At 40.9% G+C, this 24,826-nt stretch overlaps 2 protein-coding genes across 2 annotated transcripts; both read right to left on the bottom strand.

Moving 5' to 3' along the window:
* Window positions 1-12,996: 12,996 nt before the first annotated feature.
* Window positions 12,997-16,909, bottom strand: LOC308378782 (amine sulfotransferase-like; the record flags this gene model as incomplete). Its single annotated transcript, XM_080855779.1, has 6 exons — window positions 12,997-13,124; window positions 14,983-15,163; window positions 15,417-15,511; window positions 15,633-15,759; window positions 16,111-16,325; window positions 16,768-16,909. 6 exons carry the CDS (start codon window positions 16,907-16,909, stop codon window positions 12,997-12,999), a joined length of 888 nt encoding a protein of 295 aa, XP_080711905.1.
* A 4,060-nt stretch (window positions 16,910-20,969) lies between these two features.
* sult3st1 (sulfotransferase family 3, cytosolic sulfotransferase 1) lies at window positions 20,970-23,682 on the bottom strand (the record flags this gene model as incomplete). Its single annotated transcript, XM_080855780.1, has 6 exons — window positions 20,970-21,097; window positions 21,204-21,384; window positions 21,814-21,908; window positions 22,118-22,244; window positions 23,032-23,240; window positions 23,541-23,682. The coding sequence occupies 6 exons, from the start codon at window positions 23,680-23,682 to the stop codon at window positions 20,970-20,972; spliced, it is 882 nt and encodes a 293-aa protein (XP_080711906.1).
* Between the last annotated feature and the right edge of the window lie 1,144 nt (window positions 23,683-24,826).

Genomic DNA, 24,826 nt, shown 5'->3' with positions numbered 1-24,826 from the left:
AGGCGCTCATCATGGGTTGCGGCATCGATTCCATGGACAACGATGTCGTCGAGGTAAATGGCCACACCAGGGACTCCAGCCAGGATGGAGGCCATGATTTTTTGAAAGCAACTCGGGGCTGAACTTAACCCAAAAGCCATGCGTTTGTAGCGGAACACCCCATCTTGGGTAATGAAAGCTGTTAAGTTGCGGCTATCAGGATGTAATGGCACTTGAAGGTATCCCTGGCGAAGATCCAGTTTAGAAAAAACTGTTGACCCATGGAACTGAGCTGTGAGTTCCTCTGTGGTAGGCAAAGGGTAGTGGTCTGGTATTATGGCCTTGTTGACTGCTCTAAGGTCAACGCAGATACGTAGGCCACCAGTCTTTTTCTTAATCACCACCAGATTTGATATCCACGGTGAAGCGTTGACCTGCTCTATGATGTTGTCATCCAGCATGCGCTTTAGCTCCCCTGTGATGTCATCTCGCAATGCCAGTGGGGAACTGCGGAGTGGTTGGACCACTGGTGTGACGTTTGAGTCCACAAGGGGCTGATGAGCAAAGGCTGTGGTGCAGCCCAGCCCATCAAACAATGCAGGCCACTGTTGCTGCCAGGGGCTGGCGACGGTGTGGATCTCTGAGCCTGTAGTGTCCAGCAGTGTAAATCCTAGGTTGTGAAAGAGGTCGAGACCAAGTAGATTGGCCCCATGGCGTGACACGTGGAACGTGAAGGCTGGCAGAGTCTTTTCACCATAGCGCACTGACAGCTGGAGTGAACCTACAATGTCAATTTCAGCATCGCTGTAGGCACGTAATGTTGTGGAGGGAGGCCCCAGTGGTTTATGGGAGAAGAAGCGTTTCCATGTCCCTAGGTTCAGCAATGACACAGTGGCACCCGTGTCAAGGAGTAGAGGCAGAGCAACGTCGTCAACTGTTAGTGAACAGGTTTTAAATGAGACCCGTCCTGAGCGGACATTGTGAATGACCGTTGGCTGGGCTGCCGGTGGCCTTTGGTTGGAGCAGACCTGCAAACTTTATGAAAGTGGTTTAGCTTCCCACAATTGGAGCAGGTTTTCCCGCGTGCTGGGCAGACTTGTGCTCTAGAATTGTGAGTGGATGAGCCACAGTTTCCACATTGCTGCTGTGAGCGATCTCGGGGCTGTGAGGCTACTTGGATACTGTCTGGGAGACCAATAGAACTGACAGACAGTGGTTGGGTGGAATCAGCTGGAGTGTCATTTTGGGCTGAAGACAGGCTTGCTGCACATTCCAATGCCAACTCTATCCGTAGAGCTATCGTAATAGCCTGAGCTAGTGTCAAATCATCCTTTTCTAGCAACAATTTGCCCCTGATTTTCTCACAGTTCGTGTGTAACATTAGTTGATCCCGTATCATTTCATTTTGCAATGCATTAAACTTGCATAGGCTAGCCAAGCCTCTCAGATCAGCCACGTATTGGGAAACAGACTCACCAGCTCGTTGGTGTCGGCGCCAAAACTTAACGCGACGTAGGAGAGCGCTCTGAGGAGCTGCAAAATGTTCCTGAAGATGTTCCACAGCGTCCTTGTATTTGCTGGTGTCTGCGGCAAAAGTTCCGAACACTCGCTGTCACTCTGCCCCAAGGCAGTGCAGTAGCAATGCACGTTTCCTCGCGTCGGATACATCATGTAAGTCGGCAGCTAAAAGATAAGTTTCGAATGAAACAATCCAACATATCCATGGCACGGCTGGTTCTCCGGGAAGCGCCAGGAAAGGAGAGGGTGGAGGTAGGGAACAGTCAGCCATCTTCGTCGCCAATGTTATGTAGAAATAAAGACGTGTTGCAACAGAGCTCTAGTTGGAACTTACTCCATTTATTCAACTAGCTAACTAACTAACTCACGCATGCGTGACTCATATCAAAAGTGTATGAAACTTACGTAACGTAACGTGCATCGTCACAGCGATGTCAAACATAACACAGGGCACAAGGGCTGGTGCTTGAGGGGTCTACGTATCTGTGCACGTGCCTGATGGTTGTCCAGTTCTTTGCAAAATAAAGTTCTCTGTAAATTTGTCCTCATCCACATATCTCACGTTAGCGATCAGCTATTTGAAGCGCAAATGTCCCCCTTAGCCGTAGTTTCTCACTCAGTACAGATTCCATGTACTCGACATATCATCAATGCGAATATCATCAATGCGACGTTTGATCGTGTTATCAGAGAGGGGGATTTTTGTGTGTGCTTTTTAGATTTAGCAAGCAACTCGGCAACTAAAAAAACTGGCCTTTTGTGCCTTCTCAGACACACGCACGGTAGAAAGCGTTCGCTCTGTGTGGTATTCTGTGTTTTAAGCCTTTCAAAATAGTCAATGTCTTTGTTCTGGTGTGTCGGGTGCTTCGTCTTCAGGTGCCTTGCCAACTTGCTAGGCACCATGGCTGCATTAGCCAACGTCTCCCTGCAGAACAGGCATACTAGTGTGGGGCATGTCACCTCGCCACACTAAGTGAACCCATACTGGAGGTATGGGTCGTTATTATGGCTCACTTTTCTATTTGATGAATTCGATTCTGATGTTTGTTACTGTGGAGATGGATACACTCTCTTTAAAAAATTTATCCATTGTGCCTACCTGCACTCCACCATCTGCTGTCAATACGGAATAGCGAACAAAGTCAACGAGAGAGCTGTTGTTGATGTTACGCCCTGAATCAATTGTAAACTGTAGCCTTTTGAAATTGATATATATATATTTTTAAATGTCATTAAATGATCAAGCCTTGGGCCATTCCGCGGCACCCCTGAGCATGCGTCACGGCACCCCAGGGTGCGGTCAGCTCAACGGATTGTGGGTTACTATGGTAACCCTTCCAGATAGACTGGTATCACTCAGGATCAGCCATCTGTGGACATGTTCATGGGCACCACTGGGCAACCAACTTTTCTTTAAGTGATAAGGAAGACATACCACCCCTGCAGAAAAGTAGACATTAAAATCAAAGAGAATGTGAAGACACATGAACAGTTTGATAACATACAGTGTTACATGCATGATTAGGCATCCAGTGTATTATTAGGATCCAGTGTATTATAATATCAGGATAAAGGAGGCAAGGGGAATGTTAAAACAGATTTGATTCTAAAACATGTGCCACTTTAAACACCTATTGCATTATGGTTCAATAGGTTCAGCTCAGTCGTGTCTTTATAAAAATGGATGTTTTAGCTTTTACAACTCATCTGCTGAATGAAAAGCATTTTAGACAACTCCTATACTGACAACTGAGCAAACATCTTTCACTGATTGAAACTTATAAAAACGTATATACTATGCACACAATAAACAGTTTCCCAATTTATTGCTTTAAACCCTGTCACAATGTCTATCAGCAATAACTTTTACTGTGTTACAAGGATTAGTAACCTTCAAACCAACCTTCTGGCCAGGTGAAAACATTTCTAAAATTGATAGTGGACTGGTGGTGAATTCAACTGTAGATGTTGATGTGGTATAGAGAAACAGAATAAAGGTTTTGGCAAATAACTCAGGCTTTAAAAAGTTTGACACAAGCTAAAACACACACACACACACACACAGGTACAGACTCTCATACAAACACACACAAAACAAAGCACATTTGCTGTGGCTCAGGTCAGGCTTGAAAGTTACACGCTTGTTTCTGGTTCTAACAGAACAACTAACGGAGTGGCAAATCAGGATTAGAGATCAGAATCAATAATGACTGACAATCATCAATATTCCAAAGTGTCTCATATTAGTTTGTATTTTGCCCCTTCTTTTTTGAAAGATTTATTTATGGAATTTTTAGCCTTTATTTGGATAGGACAGTAAAGTATTTTGGACAGGACGTGAGAAGGAGTAAGGAGTTGGGGAGAGGATCTGAAACGACAGCAGGCCGGAATCGAACCTCTGTCCCCATGGGCCTGGGCATTGTAGCCTGTAAATGGGGGGCTTATTGGCTCGCGCCACAGTGCCCCCTGCATTTTGCCTCTTAATTAGACAGGTTGGAATGTAAGGGTCTCTGGTTAAGTGTCCTGCCATCTGGAATAATGTGTCCTTGGGATAGCAGGAGGTGTGATGGAATCAGAGTGTCATTGTATTCCTTATACCCCCAACCCCATGATACAGGCACCTACAGTGCCCTCCGCAATTATTGGCACCCTTAGTGAATGTGACCAAAGCTGGCTATGAAAAAATATATATTTGCTGTTTATCCTGTTGGTCTTTCACTCAAAATATTCACAAATATCTTACCCTTTCTTTGAAGTAAAATGATTGAAATATTTTCTTTTTTGACATTACATAAAATATTTTTCTCCAAAACATGGGTGCCACAATTATTGGCACACCTAGAAAATATTATTATTAAAATCTAACTGAAGTATATTACCAGTCATATTTTACATTTTTTAGTTCACCTGTTTGATTAGGAACTCTTAAGTGGTCAACCATGACTTCCTAAGGCACTAAGGGTGTCAATAATTGTGGAGGGCACTGTATCACATACTGTTTGGCCTTTAACCATTTTATTGAAAGCTGAGTTGATTTATCAGAATCCTGAATAATGGGATGCCACTACTTCATACCATTAATTAATCATTGCTAGTAACTGCAAAGGGTTTTAGAACACTTATAACTCATGACAGAGTTTTGGTCAGAGGAGTGACAGACAATTCAGTTTCAGTTTCAGTTTGTTTATTTGTTGAAGAGGGACAGTGTACATTAATAAACATTAAAATGTTAATGCACCCAATTGTAGCCAAAAGGCTACTTTCCATTGGCAGTCCCCCTGCCAGAGTGTTAATGGCTAAACAACTTAAAAAAGGCATTAACATATATATATACATATATACATACTGTATATATACAAACAAAACATTGACAAAAAAAATAAAAAATAATAATAATAATAATAATAATAAAAAAAAAAAAAAAAATAAAATACCAATATATTATTACTACTGACCCACTAATGCTCACATTTTTGGTTATTTATTAACCATGTTTTAAGATTTATTTTAAAGCTGTTAAATGAGGTTGATTCTCTAATATTCTGTGGGAGATGTTCCATTTTTAAAGAAATATCACAGTCTCCTCTTGCTGCCCCTCGAGTAGCACTGGTTGCTGATGCTCTAAACTTGACTAGGCTGCATAGTGGTGGTGGTGGTGGTGGGGGGGGGGGGGGGGCAGGTTAAACCGGAGGTGAAAATTCACCCTAGTTAGTTCAGGACTCCGGAGCTGCATGAAAGTATATTTATTAGACAAACAACAACAATTGCAATTGGGCTCCCCTACCAGCACAAGGCTGACAGTAAAGGCCCTGATAAACTCATCGCACAAAGTTTATATAGTCAGAAGTTTAGCTTTCAGCAGGGATGATCACGTGGTGGATTTCTCACGTCCGAGGCTCCCTGTCTTGCAAGGATGGCAGTTTTGCAGAAGGACGGAAGAAGCACAGTTCCTTTCTTATCTCCTCTGGTCTAAACATGCTCTTGTTCATATGCAGACTTAGTGGCACCTAATATTCTAGTTACACACACACAGAGAAAAGCCATGCTCCTGCTTTCATAAGCACATGATTCATACAAGGAATATATTAATACAAGTCACTTGATTATTATATTCCTAAGTCATTAACAGTGTTTGGAAATAATCTCTATCAGCAGTTCTAAAATGTGATCAGATTGTCCCAAATTAAAAGTCTGTATTTTTGGAGGACAGAACAGTGATGGTGTGAATTAGGTTTTTTATCAAGTATTTTGAGAGCCTGTTTGTAAAGACACATGACTGGTTTAAGAGTAGTCGAGTTTGCAGTAGACCAGCTGTGTAAGCAGTAGTTAATGTGAAATAAAATCAATGAGAACATATACATTTTAGCAGCCTCAGTGGACATGTGATTTCTAAGATGCCTAAAGTTGGCCAAGGTGAATTTAAATTTTTTGCATATTTTTTAAAAGTAAGCTGATTATCAATCAAGATACCAAGATATTTGTATTCCTTCACAATCTTGATTCTTTGATCAGAAATAAACACATTGGGTTCAGTGTGAGACTGGTTTTAGAAAAAAAACATAGCAACGGTTTTGGAATTGTTCAGCTGAAGACAACATTTGTTTAACCAGTCAGACACATCAACCATGACCTTTGTAAGCCTAGCAGCGACCTCTACATTATTCTTACCCCACCCAAAGATCATAGTGTCATCTGCGTACATCAGAACCTCACAATCTTGGCAGACAGATGGAAGATCGTTAATGTAAAGACTGAAAAGAAGTGGACCCAGGATTGAACCTTGGGGAACACCTGTAGACAGATTTTTGAAGTTGGATAATACATTGTCTATTTTAACACACTGAGTTTGAGTTGATAAGTATGATTTGAACCAGTTGGATGCAGAAGAAGAGAAGTTAAACTGATCACTTATTTAAAAGGAAAATCAGGATTTTTCAACCTGGGCCCTATTTTTAAATGTCTCTTTCTTCAGAAACTGAAACTTAAAGACAGAGGGCCCTATCTTGCCGATCAGAAACGCAAGTAGGACGGCGCCAAGCGCAAGTAGCTGTGTGGGCGGCTCTATGGCGCAGTTGCTATTTTAACGGCGGAAAAAACACACTTGCGTCCAGCGCAAGTGTCAAAAGGGTTGGTCCAAAGGAGGTTACTCAGCCATAGGTGTGGTTTGGGCGTAATATGCAAACCAATCCGAGCGTCATTTCACATTCCCTTTAAGAGCGAGGAGCGCATAGTCCATAGCGGCTTGTTATTTTGATGGCGGAATTACCTGGTGGAAGACCGGAAAAGTTCACAGCCGAGGAGACCGACGTGAGATTTACACCAATTTTTTGGCAAGCCATATATAATTACAAGGAAAATAAAGTATTTACCACTTGAGGAAATCATTGTGATATCCATATCCAAGATATTTTAAAAATAGGCATACATCTAGCGTAGCCTACACATTGACCCAAATGATTCAGGTTAATTGAAGCTGCGTGACATTTGATTTATTGTATGGCTTTGTAAAAAGCCGGGAGATAGATATATATGGGGATGCGAGAAACCCTCCAAAAGTAAGCAAAGTCAAGCAAGCATGTCAAGATATTGCCGTGGTTGTTTCTGCAACGGGGCACCCGAAAACGTTGCCGAAAACGCTATAATGACGTCCGGAGACGTGGGACATCCAAGCTGGAAGGTAACACACGTTCTCGTGCCTTCACGGGAGGTGGATCTGCCTCGACCCAGGATCTGACGGCAGCAGAGGACATCGCCACGTCTACCCTCACGCCTGAGAGCCTGCAGGGATTTGGGGGCATGGAAATCGTCACCCAAGCCAGTGCACCAGCTGACCAAACCCAAGGTACATAAATAAAGTCCACATACACAAAGATGAGTTTACAAGATTTATAATAATACTGGCATTAAATAAATGCAACAAAGCCATACAATAAATCAAATGTCACGCAGCTTCAATTAACCTGAATCATTTGGGTCAATTGTGTACGCTAGATGTATGCCTAGTTTTAAAATGTCTTGGATACGGATATCACAATGATTTCCTCATGTGGTAAATACTTTATTTTCCTTGTAATTATATATGGCTTGCCAAACAATTGGTGTAAATCTCTCGTGAAGACGACAGAAGTAAAGTGTAGCCTATAGGTCCTATACTGTGCGGGCAAGCACATGCGCCCTTAAAATAGCGTTCTGAATACGCGTTGCAGACTTTAGACATTGCGCCTCACATTAGACCAGCTTTTTTTTTGGTCAATGGCGCACGGCGCACGGCGTTGTTTTGAAACTGCAAAATACCACTTGCGCCAGAGAAACGCCTTCTCTGTTCCGCCCCCGCCCATGTCGACGCAAGTTCATTTCGAAGCGCGCCTCTGGAGGGAAAATCGCGCTGTGCGCCGGGTGCAAGATAGGAATTATACATGCGTCGGTGACAATGTCAATTGCGCTGGGTGCAAGATAGGGCCCAGAGACTTCTTATGAGAAGGAACTAAAGGATGTAACGATTCACAAACAGCCCAAAGCTTTATATGGGGGTGTAGTTGTATTATTGGCATGGCTTCACTATTGGCATGGCTTCACGCAGAGGCATGCGATAGATAGGCTGAAAGAGTTAATCCACAGCAGTCATAGTTCATACATCATGGAAATTTACTAACAGTGAACCTGCCTATAAATGCCAGGGTGAAAGAAGACCATTTTTTTTTTTTTTTTTTAATTAAAGTTATGTCAAGATAAGATTTAACCCTTCTAGCCCCAAGGTGCCCCGTGGGGCACTTAGTTGTATTTTGATTAATAGATTTAAAAATCAGTGAACCTGCCTATACATGCCAGGGTGAAAGAAGACGAGGTTTTTTTTTTTTTTTTAATTAAAGTTATGTCAAGATAGGATTTAAACTACTGAAACTGTAGAAACCATGTTGTCACACCCTTAAAAGAACATTACGAGTGTGTCAGTGCCGAAAACAAGTGGCTTACTAGCGAATGCTTGTGTCTTGCTTGCCCCATGGGATTACATTCTATAGCTGTTTTTCTGTTGCCAGTTATAGTGTCCTAAATCAATACTGGACTTATTTTGTTAATTGTCCTTACTAAAAGTTTGGACCCAAAAATATCTAGAAATAGAGCCCAGGTTAAAAAATACCAAAGTTTCCCTTTAACTCGGTTTGAACAACACCAGTGTCTATACAACACCAGTCAGAAAGCATACACTAACAAAGTCACAAAAACAAATGTAATTCGTCTGACTGTTGGCTAGTAAGTTAGTTGGTTAACCAGCTAGCTAATTAATACAAGTGGTGCACCAACACGAGTGGTGTAACAAAAGCATTGTTATGGAAACATTGGTGCTGTTGAAAGATGTCCCCCTGGTAAGTGTAGTAATTGGCATTACAAATGAATTCGGACAACGGCATATCTTTAGCCTGCTGGCATATTTACTGAACTGTTTAAATCACATATACGTTTATACAGCCCCAGGTACGGGGCACCAAGAGGGTCATACTACAGTAAGAAAACTTTGTTGCAGCAAGCAGCTGGTCTTGTCTTAAATCTTGAACTGGCCTGTACATGATGAAATATTGTTAAAAATTTTCACTTCTGGAAATTATCTGTTCCTCTTATTTTGGCTGCCCATTCATTTCCCAGGTGAACTTCAGCGACAGATGCCCCATTCTCTCCTGATAAATGCGGTCGAACATCTCACTCTGAGCCACTGTGAAGGTGTTCTTCCAGTCACCGATGGTACCTGCCAAACCATAAAACAAAACAGAAGTTTGTATTGTCCCAAAACAAAAAGGCTGTGGCTTGTTATAACCTTACTGTGAAAGGTGTTTTCATTTGTTTTTTTTTACTTAAACAGATGAACTATTGGTGCACTTGAGGTCAGTGTCACATTTCTTTTCCTGCATTTTCTTGATTCCTCATTGTGACATTTCTCATGTATTAATACATTTAGACTATATGCATCTACTAGTGCAGTTGGTGAAGTTGTAGTTTACTAAGTATAGCAATGGCATCAGTTTAGACATTGTGCCATTGGGTTAGGCTACGTGCTGTGATAAAGTAAAGGCAGAAGACTGGGATATCTGTTTTCAGTAGCGTTTCTACATTAGGGGCACTGCCCCACCAGATCCAGATGGTCACATGGGGCACTGCCCCACCAGATCCAGATGGGCACATGGGGCACTGCCCCACCAGATCCAGATGGGAACATGGGGCACTGCCCCACCAGATCCAGATGGCGCTGTGGTGCAGAAAGCTCAATACATCTGTGCTTTGTGGTCAAATATATCTTATCTTATTTAATTTGCAAAGTAGCAATTCAATTGTAAATGTGTGTGTGAATAAACTAGAATTATAAGCAGTATATTGCGGTTTTGGAGTTTGATTTGTGTGTGTCTCTTAAAGACAGAGACTTCTTATGAGAAGGAACTAAAGGATGTAACGATTCACAAACAGCCCAAAGCTTTATATGGGGGTGTAGTTGTATTATTGGCATGGCTTCACTATTGGCATGGCTTCACGCAGAGGCATGCGATAGATAGGCTGAAAGAGTTAATCCACAGCAGTCATAGTTCATACATCATGGAAATTTACTAACAGTGAACCTGCCTATAAATGCCAGGGTGAAAGAAGACCATTTTTTTTTTTTTTTTTTAATTAAAGTTATGTCAAGATAAGATTTAACCCTTCTAGCCCCAAGGTGCCCCGTGGGGCACTTAGTTGTATTTTGATTAATAGATTTAAAAATCAGTGAACCTGCCTATACATGCCAGGGTGAAAGAAGACCAGGGTTTTTTTTTTTTTTTAATTAAAGTTATGTCAAGATAGGATTTAAACTACTGAAACTGTAGAAACCATGTTGTCACACCCTTAAAAGAACATTACGAGTGTGTCAGTGCCGAAAACAAGTGGCTTACTAGCGAATGCTTGTGTCTTGCTTGCCCCATGGGATTACATTCTATAGCTGTTTTTCTGTTGCCAGTTATAGTGTCCTAAATCAATACTGGACTTATTTTGTTAATTGTCCTTACTAAAAGTTTGGACCCAAAAATATCTAGAAATAGAGCCCAGGTTAAAAAATACCAAAGTTTCCCTTTAACTCGGTTTGAACAACACCAGTGTCTATACAACACCAGTCAGAAAGCATACACTAACAAAGTCACAAAAACAAATGTAATTCGTCTGACTGTTGGCTAGTAAGTTAGTTGGTTAACCAGCTAGCTAATTAATACAAGTGGTGCACCAACACGAGTGGTGTAACAAAAGCATTGTTATGGAAACATTGGTGCTGTTGAAAGATGTCCCCCTGGTAAGTGTAGTAATTGGCATTACAAATTAATTCGGACAACGGCATATCTTTAGCCTGCTGGCATATTTACTGAACTGTTTAAATCACATATACGTTTATACAGCCCCAGGTACGGGGCACCAAGAGGGTCATACTACAGTAAGAAAACTTTGTTGCAGCAAGCAGCTGGTCTTGTCTTAAATCTTGAACTGGCCTGTACATGATGAAATATTGTTAAAAATTTTCACTTCTGGAAATTATCTGTTCCTCTTATTTTGGCTGCCCATTCATTTCCCAGGTGAACTTCAGCGACAGATGCCCCATTCTCTCCTGATAAATGCGGTCGAACATCTCACTCTGAGCCACTGTGAAGGTGTTCTTCCAGTCACCGATGGTACCTGCCAAACCATAAAACAAAACAGAAGTTTGTATTGTCCCAAAACAAAAAGGCTGTGGCTTGTTATAACCTTACTGTGAAAGGTGTTTTCATTTGTTTTTTTTTACTGAAACAGATGAACTATTGGTGCACTTGAGGTCAGTGTCACGTTTCTTTTCCTGCATTTTCTTGATTCCTCATTGTGACATTTCTCATGTATTAATACATTTAGACTATATGCATCTACTAGTGCAGTTGGTGAAGTTGTAGTTTACTAAGTATAGCAATGGCATCAGTTTAGACATTGTGCCATTGGGTTAGGCTACGTGCTGTGATAAAGTAAAGGCAGAAGACTGGGATATCTGTTTTCAGTGGCGTTTCTACATTAGGGGCACTGCCCCACCAGATCCAGATGGTCACATGGGGCACTGCCCCACCAGATCCAGATGGGCACATGGGGCACTGCCCCACCAGATCCAGATGGGAACATGGGGCACTGCCCCACCAGATCCAGATGGCGCTGTGGTGCAGAAAGCTCAATACATCTGTGCTTTGTGGTCAAATATATCTTATCTTATTTAATTTGCAAAGTAGCAATTCAATTGTAAATGTGTGTGTGAATAAACTAGAATTATAAGCAGTATATTGCGGTTTTGGAGTTTGATTTGTGTGTGTCTCTTAAAGACAGAGACTTCTTATGAGAAGGAACTAAAGGATGTAACGATTCACAAACAGCCCAAAGCTTTATATGGGGGTGTAGTTGTATTATTGGCATGGCTTCACTATTGGCATGGCTTCACGCAGAGGCATGCGATAGATAGGCTGAAAGAGTTAATCCACAGCAGTCATAGTTCATACATCATGGAAATTTACTAACAGTGAACCTGCCTATAAATGCCAGGGTGAAAGAAGACCATTTTTTTTTTTTTTTTTTAATTAAAGTTATGTCAAGATAAGATTTAACCCTTCTAGCCCCAAGGTGCCCCGTGGGGCACTTAGTTGTATTTTGATTAATAGATTTAAAAATCAGTGAACCTGCCTATAAATGCAAGGGTGAAAGAAGACCAGGGTTTTTTTTTTTTTTTAATTAAAGTTATGTCAAGATAGGATTTAAACTACTGAAACTGTAGAAACCATGTTGTCACACCCTTAAAAGAACATTACGAGTGTGTCAGTGCCGAAAACAAGTGGCTTACTAGCGAATGCTTGTGTCTTGCTTGCCCCATGGGATTACATTCTATAGCTGTTTTTCTGTTGCCAGTTATAGTGTCCTAAATCAATACTGGACTTATTTTGTTAATTGTCCTTACTAAAAGTTTGGACCCAAAAATATCTAGAAATAGAGCCCAGGTTAAAAAATACCAAAGTTTCCCTTTAACTCGGTTTGAACAACACCAGTGTCTATACAACACCAGTCAGAAAGCATACACTAACAAAGTCACAAAAACAAATGTAATTCGTCTGACTGTTGGCTAGTAAGTTAGTTGGTTAACCAGCTAGCTAATTAATACAAGTGGTGCACCAACACGAGTGGTGTAACAAAAGCATTGTTATGGAAACATTGGTGCTGTTGAAAGATGTCCCCCTGGTAAGTGTAGTAATTGGCATTACAAATTAATTCGGACAACGGCATATCTTTAGCCTGCTGGCATATTTACTGAACTGTTTAAATCACATATACGTTTATACAGCCCCAGGTACGGGGCACCAAGAGGGTCATACTACAGTAAGAAAACTTTGTTGCAGCAAGCAGCTGGTCTTGTCTTAAATCTTGAACTGGCCTGTACATGATGAAATATTGTTAAAAATTTTCACTTCTGGAAATTATCTGTTCCTCTTATTTTGGCTGCCCATTCATTTCCCAGGTGAACTTCAGCGACAGATGCCCCATTCTCTCCTGATAAATGCGGTCGAACATCTCACTCTGAGCCACTGTGAAGGTGTTCTTCCAGTCACCGATGGTACCTGCCAAACCATAAAACAAAACAGAAGTTTGTATTGTCCCAAAACAAAAAGGCTGTGGCTTGTTATAACCTTACTGTGAAAGGTGTTTTCATTTGTTTTTTTTTACTTAAACAGATGAACTATTGGTGCACTTGAGGTCAGTGTCACGTTTCTTTTCCTGCATTTTCTTGATTCCTCATTGTGACATTTCTCATGTATTAATACATTTAGACTATATGCATCTACTAGTGCAGTTGGTGAAGTTGTAGTTTACTAAGTATAGCAATGGCATCAGTTTAGACATTGTGCCATTGGGTTAGGCTACGTGCTGTGATAAAGTAAAGGCAGAAGACTGGGATATCTGTTTTCAGTGGCGTTTCTACATTAGGGGCACTGCCCCACCAGATCCAGATGGTCACATGGGGCACTGCCCCACCAGATCCAGATGGGCACATGGGGCACTGCCCCACCAGATCCAGATGGGAACATGGGGCACTGCCCCACCAGATCCAGATGGTGCTGTGGTGCAGAAAGCTCAATACATCTGTGCTTTGTGGTCAAATATATCTTATCTTATTTAATTTGCAAAGTAGCAATTCAATTGTAAATGTGTGTGTGAATAAACTAGAATTATAAGCAGTATATTGCTGTTTTGGAGTTTGATTTGTGTGTGTTTCTGTGTTTGCACTTGCTCTGTGAAATACTGCCTGCTCTTAACTATCCCTCCCCTCCTAGGGCATTGCTGCAAAAATAAGACCGATGCTATGGAAACACCAATGAGCGTGAGCGACACAGGCCAAAGTTTACATTGGGAGATGGGGCAGGTTTAGATGTGCCCCACAGATCGTATCAGACAGATCTACGTTACTGCTCGTTAGCTATCGTTGGTTTTTACTGTTTTGGGACCAGCCTCCGTTTTTCAAGTTGTAGCCTGAAATAATTTCTGTTTATAAGACAATATTTTATGTAATCTTGTTCATTTAGCAGCATGATTTGTTGCTGTTATTTGTTTCAGTTGTGCCTTTCGCTCCATGTTGTATGCGCGTGCCACAAGCTCGATAAAGCATGCAAATTATTTGAAGTATGTGTATCTAATCTTTTTATTTTATTGCAATCTATTTTATTTACTTTGTTGCTGTATTATAAGCAACATCTTTGTGTCGTGCGGAGAACTGAAGCATGTGAAATGTAATTGAAATAGGATTTCTGCTCCCTGCTGACACTCAAAATGCAGCCTATGCTTACCTGGGCATAAAGGCAAATTGCTTATATAATAATATAATAATCAGCTAACTCTATTTTGTGACGATGACATGATGTCATACAAAATTGCCTCACCAGATATGTCGGGCTAAAATCGCCACTGTCTGTTTTCATTGAATAGAACTCCTATTCCATTTTACCAATTTAACATTGGGAAAATTCCCTCCTGCCACACCTTATCATCTGTTCTGTGTCATGCAATCAAGCACTTTATAGTTTATCTGTTTTTCTGCCTGGAATAGCCTTCAATTTATTTTGACTGACTGTCTTGTTCCACTTTAATGGTTCATCACCTTTTTCTGTTTATCACTAACCAGGATGATAATACGATGAGTGTGAAATTATTAAATCGCCTGATTCAAGTCCACATACGACTTATGCCGACAATGTATTTCTCTGGACATGTCTCTTTGTGTTTGTATACAGTATGCTCCAGTAACTGAGCATCCACATGAAGTAAGTAAATGCATAATGCTGTTTGCATATACATTGTGTGACATGACATATCTGAACTTGTCCTACATGCATTAGATCATTCACATACTGTAAGCATCAATGATAGTTATTAACTTTTGAGTCTAGGCATGTGCTGTAATTATAGCATGGGAAATCTGACCTTTACGCAAGAAGCCACCATTTTGCTTGTTGAGCAAGTCATCAGACAGGAATTCATAATTTGCCCTTGGGTCTTTCTTCATATTCTTGAATGTGGCCTTCTCAACAACTTTGGCAATAGCTGTTTCATCCAGGTCTTTCTCCAGGAAGTTGCTAATCTTCTGGATGGCAGACTTCAGGTCCTGAATGAGACAGATATTAAGCATTTCTTTTAGTGCACTGTCGGTCTGTCTGTCTGAAGACTGACGCCATAAGGTATCCCAAAAATGTTGGACTACTTCTTTCACATGCATCCAGTCATTAAAACTGACATTAACATTTTGACATTTTGATAGTTAAAGCTAATCCCTTTCCCTTCAAGTTGTTACAGATGAGATGAATACAGTCTACAGAATGCCCACAGAATAGAATGGAATGTTTGTATATAACCCTTACCATTTTCATTTCTTCATATGTGAGGAAAAGGATGTTGTATTGATCTCTCAGTGTGATCCACTCTCTGACATGATCAAACCAGGATGCACCTTCGACTGAAAAAAGCGCAAAAGATTTATAATACATGTCCAAATTTGATCATACCAATACAAAGTGTCAAAAATGTTGAGCCTTTCATTTGCCTGCCTGAATTTGCTTCGATGTGAGATTACTTACCATCACCAGCCAAATATTGCTGCAGGAACTCATCAAAACTCTTTGGGGTTTCCAATTTTTCCCAAACATGGCAGAAGTGATAATATGAAACCACATTGTCCTTTGGGTTTCGCATGATATAGACAATCTGCATCATAGACGTATAAAAAACATACGACAACATCATTTAAAAGTAAATATCTAGTGTCCATGTTGTAATAAAGAGGATGTTTGTCAGATCGTTTGTCAGTAACGAAGCACATGGAACTTACTCCTGATTCAGTGGTGCAGATCTGAACAATAAGCATCTCAAACTCTAGCCATATTTACTGTTTAAGACACCTCCTAGGTTTTAAATGTAAATGAGCTAGGCCTCTAATGCAAACAGATCTTGCGACCTTTGGTTGTTCTATATGATAATCAGGTTTCTCTGACCCACTGCCTGAGATGGTTCTCACTGGACCGCTTTGTGTGAGCCAGAAACCCAACCATCCCCTACCTTTGCCTTGCTGTTCTTCAGACCTGGTGGTATCAGAGCTGGTGTGAGGTGGGAAGTGAAGAGGCGTGGAGATGGTCGCAGAGCATGGTCAGGGCAGTACATCATGGCACAGTACTCTATCCATGGGATTTTCTCCATGTTGTTTGAACCAAGCCTAGTGTCCTGACAATCCGAATCGCAAATTGAAGCCAGGATCTGTTGAGTCCATACTGTACCTGAGGCGAGTTGAATGTGTATGAATGTGTGTGAGAAAATATGTATTTGATCCCAGCAGTAAATATTTGTCTGTGTATGTAAAACACGTGTATGTACAACAATGTTTTTTTAATTCAACTTCTTTTAGATGCCTAACTAGTAGATGAGGACTGGTTAAAATAAAAAGAGGTACAGATATTTGTGAGTCTAGATTTTCTTTTCAGTGCATCATTGTTTTATCTGTGTTACCATCATCTCAAATAAATTTTAGATACTGCGCTTTAATTATTTGTGAATCTCAATTTATATATAGAGGAAAAGGGGGTAATCTTTTATCACTGCTATTTGTAGTATCTCATTCATATTCTACAGCACAAAATAGGCTAATTAACATATAATTGTAATAGGCCACTTCATTCACTTATGTTTACAGTTATAATGGTGTCGTGTATTTGTACTCACCTGACTTGGGGTAGGTTACAAGGAAGATGTCACTGTCCCGAATCTCAAAATTTTGCAGTGAATCAATGTAGTCAGCAGTTGTGATTCCAATTTCAAACACATAGTCTTTATACCTGCAGAGACAGTCAGAAATTGGTTCCATTTCGGCTCCTTTCGTAGTAACAAATCCTGAAGAATGGACCTTATGAGAAGGAACTAAAGGATGTCTAACGATTCACAAACAGCCCAAAGCTTTATATGGGGGAGTAGTTTTCCTATGGCTACTATAGGCTTCACGCAGAGGCATGCGATAGGCTGAAAGAGTTAATACACAGCAGTCATAGTTCATACATCATGGAAATGTACTAACAGTAAACCTGCCTAATGCCTGAAAGACCAGTGTAGCAGGCTCCTTTCTCACTCTCTCAGGTCTTTCCATTACCCCAGGGCAAACTGGTTGTTCGGGCAGTTCAGGTTGCTGGGCCAACTCCGGCAGGCCACTGGTTCTGGGTCTGCATCCCTCTCTGTTTCACTCTTAGGGACCAGAGAGAGGTGGGTAACGTTCCATGTACGCATCCTCCAGCACAAAGGCACTCGAACCGGCTTTGCGTATCACTCTGGTAGGTCTCTGAAACTTAGACTGTCCCTTTTTTACATGGAAAGGTTTCTTTACTCTGACTAAACTTCCCTCTTTAATCTTTGGCACCCGTGCTCCCCTTTTCACATCAGTATAAGTTTTCGATGCTTTCTGTTTGGCAGCGACCCGACTGCGTAGTTGTTCCTCTGGCAGTGGATCGGATTTGCGAGCAGGACCGATGTTTACTTTGGTGCGCATCCAGGCGCGCTGGAACCTCTTTCATGCCGGGGGTGCTGAAAGAAAAAGGGAGTTTCTTTTGTGGTTGATGCAGCAATCTGTCTTTATTCCAGTAAAGTGCGCAATCTTTTTCCAGTAAAGTGAGCAATATTTATTCACGTAAAGTGCAGTAACGAAGCACGTTGAACAATACCCCGGATTCAGCGTGCAGCGTGCAGATCTGAATAGGTCCAGACGACAACTTTTTCATGCCCCCCCCCCCCCAGGAATTACTCTTTGAAATGTTACCATACATTGTCCCCCCCTACAAAAATGGGATCATCACTTACAATTATTGCCTATCGCCAATGAGAATCTAAACATGTAAACAGATCCAAAAAAATAAATGATCAACAACAAAACATACAACACGATCGATTATGTGGCATGTTCCAGATCTCGGCATAAATTATAAACGTCATTAACATTCACAACTCCTGTGAATCCACAATAAAGAATTTGAAAGTTTGGTCTATGTTAATTTATTTTTTGGCTTATTGCTAGTCATTGCGACAGTAATGCGTGGGTGGAAAGTAGAAGAAGGTGCTGCAGCATCTCCATCTTCTAACTAGTCGCATTTTTGCCAAAATACGTTTTTCTTCATCAGTTACAGTACCAACTTCAGCACACACACGTGAACCTCATATAGCAAGATCTCCATGCATGCCTGTGATAACTAAAAACTAGCAAACCCATTTGTTTAACATTTATTTTCTTCCCCAACGCAAAAATATGTATTACAGTTTTTTACAATTGCTAAAACACTAAAACCCAGTTGGCTTTACAAAGTTCTCAGTTGCCTGAACTCATGAAGCTAATTGTGCAGTCTGTTGTCAATACCTTAAACTATTTTACTCATGGTAAACTACTTTACTCATGGTAAAACACAATTTGCAGGTCTCACTTAGACTTTTCAGCAAAACTCTAAACACATTCTCAGTCTTAAAACACATTCTGCACTCTAATTGACATGTCATCCATACCGGTAAATACAAGTGGCAACAATCAAATACAAATAGAGAACAAATGTCATTGATTGAACACAACCACTCAAAATTGATTTAACTTGTATCAAATGATGTGACACAACCAATATGAGCCAGTTTAGGGAGCAAACAGGTTGTTGAAGGTGGGAAGGAGAAAGCCTGAGAATGAATAGAAGAAACAATGTGAGGGGAGGAGGACAAGTAAACACCACGTTGACTCCTTTGATTTGTGTCCCGTTTACTGTGGTAGTGTATATTGTAGTAGGCCTACAGTGCATTGTAGGCTGTATAAGGACAATACGTAAACAAGTTGTATGGCCCTGAACATTGCGCTTTCTATTTGGTACAGTAACAGTACTGATTGCTCAATAGATTTTGACTGGTTGCAGGTTCATATCAACAAAGAACAAGAGTGAGTTGTGGGTAGTGAGATGCAGGGAACAGTACTATAGGGGTACAAGAAGGAGAAAGAACCAACAAAAATTAGAGCAAAGCAAAGTAGTAATTTCTGATACATTTGTATAGCTACTATGAGAGAACATGTTTTCATTCATCGAAAGTCAATGATAGATAAATATGAAATTTGTTTTGAGGTAAAAAAAAATGTACTTCTCCCTGAGAACTATATGTTTTGAACAGTGTGTTTTCTATTTTTTGGTGTATTGTTTACTGACTGCTTGAAAGTGTATATCATTTTGAACACTTTTTTTCTGATTTGACAGCAGTGTTTGATTTTGAGCACAGGTAAAACTGTTTTGAGGCGAAAGTTTCATTTTGCAAGAGGATTCGGAGGTTTTGTAAATAGTGCTTGAAGATGAGGTTTTGTGTTTAGAGTTTAGAGAAAATGAGTGACTGTTTCAAGAATGTGTTTTAGCAATTGTAAAAAACTGTAAACCGTTTAAATATATATTTAATACATAATAATGAGTAAGAGCTTGTTTATTTTTCCGGGCCTGGAGCTATAGGGGGAGCTGCAGCGCCCTCAGCACCCCCCTTCCCGCGCCACTGTCTATAGGCCGTCCTGCCTAAAAGTAGGGCGTCCCGTTTCTTCTTATTTTTTAGTAGACTATAGGGCAGACGCCCTGCTAGCTATAAGCCTGGTTGGTGTAGACATTCGAGAGACCAAAAAGACTGAAAAGGTGTGTTATCGAATTTAGTTGGCCGGTCTGGTTCAAAATGCCCGGGCCGATTTTTTGTCCCAGTCCGCCCCTGTGTGTGTGTGTGTGTGTATGTGTGTGTGTGTGTGTTTCTTTATGTGTCTCTGTGCATGTGTGTGTGTGTGTGTGTGTGTGTGTGTATAGGAGCGATAGATACATCCAGACAGAGAGAGAGAGAGCAGCTTGCAATAGGGAGGGGGCAAACTTCAATTACAGTTGTAGTCTTCATAAACCTTTATAATAAGATGTCACTGTGGCTGTCCATTCATTTCCCATATGAACTTCAGTGGCAGGTCCCCCATTCTCTCTCGGTAAATGCGGTCAAACATCTCAGTCTGGTTCACTGTGAACGTGTTCTTCCAGTCACCAATGGTTCCTGCCAAACAGGGTTACATTTAAAAAAAACTAGGGACGGTAATACATTTGTTGGATGCAGTCTGTTTCACTGTGAACGTGTTCTTCCAGTCAATGATGGCTCCTGGTTCCTTTTGCTCATCTCAATAAGTAATTGATATCCATCTTTTGTCTTGAGCATAATAGAGAACGTTTATGCCTGCACTCAATGATACTTTCAGTGTTACTGCATCTGAATCCAACAATGCTAATAATTGCTGTCTTAATAAATGACTTAGTGTTTCAGGCATCTCCGTTGCATGTGTTTGCATGACTCAGGACTATAAAACTGAGATATTTCATGGGAAACAAAACAATATTAGCAAAGATGTAACACACGGCAGATTATTGTATACTTACGAAATCATTTGAAATTGAGAAATTGATTGCATGATGTGAAAAAAGCAACCCTTCGCAATTTACTCATTTGTTCAAAATAAATGGTTCAACCAATACTAGGATCGAGAATACTATTTCTTTGCCTGATACTTAATGAAGTGTGAATGGGCACAAAGACACTGGAGTAGGTTTTATTCAAATCTCAGCTTGGTTCAACAGGTGATGAATATGTTGTGAATGTCACTGAAGGGGATGTTGTGTGTGTGTGTGTGTGTGTGTGTGTGTGTGTGTGTGTGTGTGTGTGTGTGTGTGTGTGTTTCTTTATGTGTCTCTGTGCATGTGTGTGTGTGTGTGTGTGTGTGTGTGTGTGTGTGTGTGTGTGTGTGTATAGGAGCGATAGATACATCCAGACAGAGAGAGAGAGAGCAGCTTGCAAGAGGGACGCGCCAAACATCAATTACAGTTGTAGTCTTCATAAACCTTCATAATAAGATGTCACTGTGGCTGTCCATTCATTTCCCATATGAACTTCAGTGGCAGGTCCCCCATTCTCTCTCGGTAAATGCGGTCAAACATCTCAGTCTGGTTCACTGTGAACGTGTTCTTCCAGTCACCAATGGTTCCTGCCAAACAGGGTTACATTTAGGAAAAACTAGGGACGGTAATACATTCGTTGGATGCTTACCAAGAAGTCACTTCTGGGATCAATAAGGATGATTCACTCCTGACCTTTACGCAGGAAGAGACTTTTATCTCTGTTAAGCAGGTCCTCAGGCAAGAACTCATAGTTAGCTTTTGGATCTGTCTTCATGTTCTTGAAGGTAGCTTTTTCCACTACTCTATTAATGGCTGCCTCGTCAAGGTCTCGCCCCAGGAAGTGGGAAATCTGCTGCACAGCGGACCGAAGGTCCTGCAGTGGCAAATTCAGGGAAAAACATCTCATAATAAGCTCAACAATTAATAACTGTTGAGATTTGTGGGCACAAGGCTGGCATCATAATGAGTTTACCATCCAGCATTACACTTGATGTGGCCTATGATCTACACACTTGGTCATCAGGTCATGTATTTGGGATTGTGTGAATTTGCTACATCGGCAACATTTACATTTAAAATCTTGTCGGCATTAATAGGTTGAAATGAAAGGACCATGTTTCATTTAGGCAGCTTAGCTATGTCTGATAATTCCCCATTGTCGTGACAGGAGCAGATAGTTGTAATGACAGGAGTTATTGCCATGGTTCTGCCATTTAAGTTCTGTGTGAAATGTCCTCTCTGCTTTGTATATGGTCGCTTTTCATTGAGCAGTATCAACAGAGTAGAGTGTTTGTCTACTTACCATGATCATGTCTTCATATGACAGAAACAATATATCGTACTGCTTTCTCTGAGAGTACCAGACACGCACATGGTCGAACCAGGATGCAGCCCCAACTAGAGAATTCGTAAGGGATTTTCTCATGTACCAATCTGTATCACATGCGTATACCTTACTGTAATACAAAAATATTCTACGGTATGTTGGTAGGATTAAAAGTACTTGATTAGAGTAATCATTAAAACCATGGGGAATTAATGCATTTAAGTCTGACATCTCTACTTTAGTAAGGTCTACTCTCCATGCCGAATGGTGGTTTCTCTACCTTGCCCTTCAAGGTACTGCTGCAGAAATTCATCAAAGCTGTTTGGGGTCTCCAAATACTTCCATGCATTGCAGAAATGATAATATGATACCACATTGTCTTTTGGGTTCCTCATGACATAAATTATCTGGAATACACAGAAAGACACACACCCAGACACACACACACACACACACACACACTCACACACACACACATGGCGAGAGAGAGAGAGAAAGAAATAAACAACCAAATTCAAAAATACATACTACTTCTAAAAGTGGCTAGAACTACAGCTGTGTCTAAATGTGTATTTCTACACCATTGTATACAACAATAGCAAATAAGGTCTACAACTAAATGTCTGCTCCTAAGGCAGAGAAAAAGATCATTCAGTGATTATCGTGTTTTAACGGTCTACTCTATTTTGGCTCTGAAGTTGATTGCAGGTGCAAGATTTAGCAAAGGACTTGATGGAATTCCAGTCTGTCCAAAGGTGGCGATGTTTTCTCAATCTCCCAGCATCACTCTTTGCTCCATTCTCTCACCATCACACAAGCGGTCGGTGTCTCAACATGGCAGTCCCACAGCAAAATCCTAACTTTTCTTTACAGCATACAAGTCACTTTCAGTTGTAGGAAGGTAAAATACATAATGTAACATAATGGGTCTGTCTGGTGGTCTTGTTCAGGATGAAAGGTGGGGCAAATTAGGAGGGGGAACAGTATGGGTATAAAATAGTCTACCTAGGTATGAAAGGTCTGAAGGTCTGCAAACAGAATGGTCTGCTTGACTATTTGAATGTTAATGAATGTGGCACGTCAATGGCTTTTGAAAGTATGTGATAAACATACATAACATTCTTCACACTTTCTGATGATGATAGCATCACATTAATACATACGTGCAACTGGGCATTGTTTCCTTGGGCTCACCTTTGCCCTCTTGTCCCTCAACCCAGGGGGCATCAGGGCTGGGGTGAGGTGAGAGGCAAAGAGTCGCGGGGAGGGCCGCAGTGAGTAGTCCGGACGGCCCTCGAGGTATTCCAGCCATGGCATTCTCTCCAAGTTGTTGGGGTAGAGGGCAGAGTCCTTGAAGTCGGACTCGCAGATCAGCGTTACAATTTGTTGTGTCCACACTGTTCCTGTTAGTGTTTGTGTGTGTGTGTGTGTGTGTGTGTGTGTGTGTGAGAGAGAGAGATAGAGAGACAGATGGAGAAAGAGAGAGAGAGACACACACAAATGGAGAGAGAGAGAGGGGGGAGGGAGAGGGTGAGAGAGAGAGAGAGAGAGAGAGAGAGAGAGAGAGAGAGAGAGAAGGAGAAGGAGAGGGACAGAGAGTCTACTTTCACATTATGGGTATGGGAGAAGCACAGCTGAACAACACTCTAAGATTAAATAGATGAAATAACACGTAATTGTGTGTGCCACATTCTGTTGCTCACCTGACTTGGGGTAGGTGACAAGGAACACATCAGTGTCCCGGATCTCAAAGTTTTGCAGTGAGTCTATGTACTCTGCTGTTGTGACTCCAACAGCAAAAACGTAGTTTTTGTATTTGCAAAGGTAGTCTGTGATCTTCTCCATGTTCAAAAAACTGGCAGACTGTGTGTTATAGCAAACAGTGACAGGATAGCCTGCAGCCTGGAGAGAAGATAAAATGCAGACTTTGGACTGGGTCGGTGCCATCTAGTGGATGAGGGGTATAATTGCATTCAAAAGAACACAGAAAACATTTAATGACAAGTGTTTTTTTTACTTCTATGCAAGACCGGTTTGTCAACTACTTTTCTCTGTCCAAATCTATATATTCATGTTGGCTTCCAGAATTATCAGACAGACAAATATTTTATATCATGATCACAGCCAGTAACATTTGGCTAGAAAGGCCAGCTTTACAATGCCTTTAAAATATGGAATTTTAATGACTTTTACACTGATCATTTCAGCAGATAACTCAGCTATTTACATGAATCCTTTTATACTTTGTGATCATATTGTATTGTGTTTCTATGGTATTTAACTCTGAGATTATCTCTTGAACTTTGGATTCATTGGAGTGAACAGGATAATAAAGATCTGACTGTGTAGGCTAGTATCGTTATACACACAAGGAAACTGGATAACATAAAAAAAAGAGATTAAAGGGGGTTAATGTTACTGAACGCTGTAGGGAAGAGTTAAACTAAACCAGAGGATAAAATGATATAAACAGAGTTAAGAGTTTTGATGTGACAGGTTAGCTTTGTGTTGCGCTACCTTTTACTCTATCGCAAAACTGTAGTCTCATCAGATTTGTTGGACACTGAAAGGAACCAAGCAAGCAAACAGAATGTCATTTTCCCAAGGTGAGAGTGTCTCTTTGCTGGTGTTTAACAGCGTGAATCATGTAAATAGCATTTTTGTTGATTGTGTTGCTATTTTTCTTAATCAGTGTATTTTACTGTAGTCCATCAATCTCTCTCTCTCTCTTTCTCTCTCTCCCTGTACACAAAATTGCATTATGACAGGCTACTACAAAAAATTATTTGCGGTTTACATGAATTATTTCTGGTTTGTTTTTTAAATATGTTCTGACCCTGGTGACAGAAGTGTTGAGCAGATAATACTGATCCAGAGGCTGACCTAGGATATTTCATGATATGGGCATCATTGAATGATTACATGACAAATGAGCTCTATCGTGTAGCCACAAATTTGTTCAGTTGTCCAGTATTAAATGTCATATCTT

This window comes from Sprattus sprattus (genome assembly GCF_963457725.1).
Source record: "Sprattus sprattus genome assembly, chromosome: 18".
NCBI classification, from domain to species: Eukaryota; Metazoa; Chordata; class Actinopteri; order Clupeiformes; family Clupeidae; genus Sprattus; species Sprattus sprattus.
This window is presented reverse-complemented; position numbering and strand designations above follow the sequence as displayed.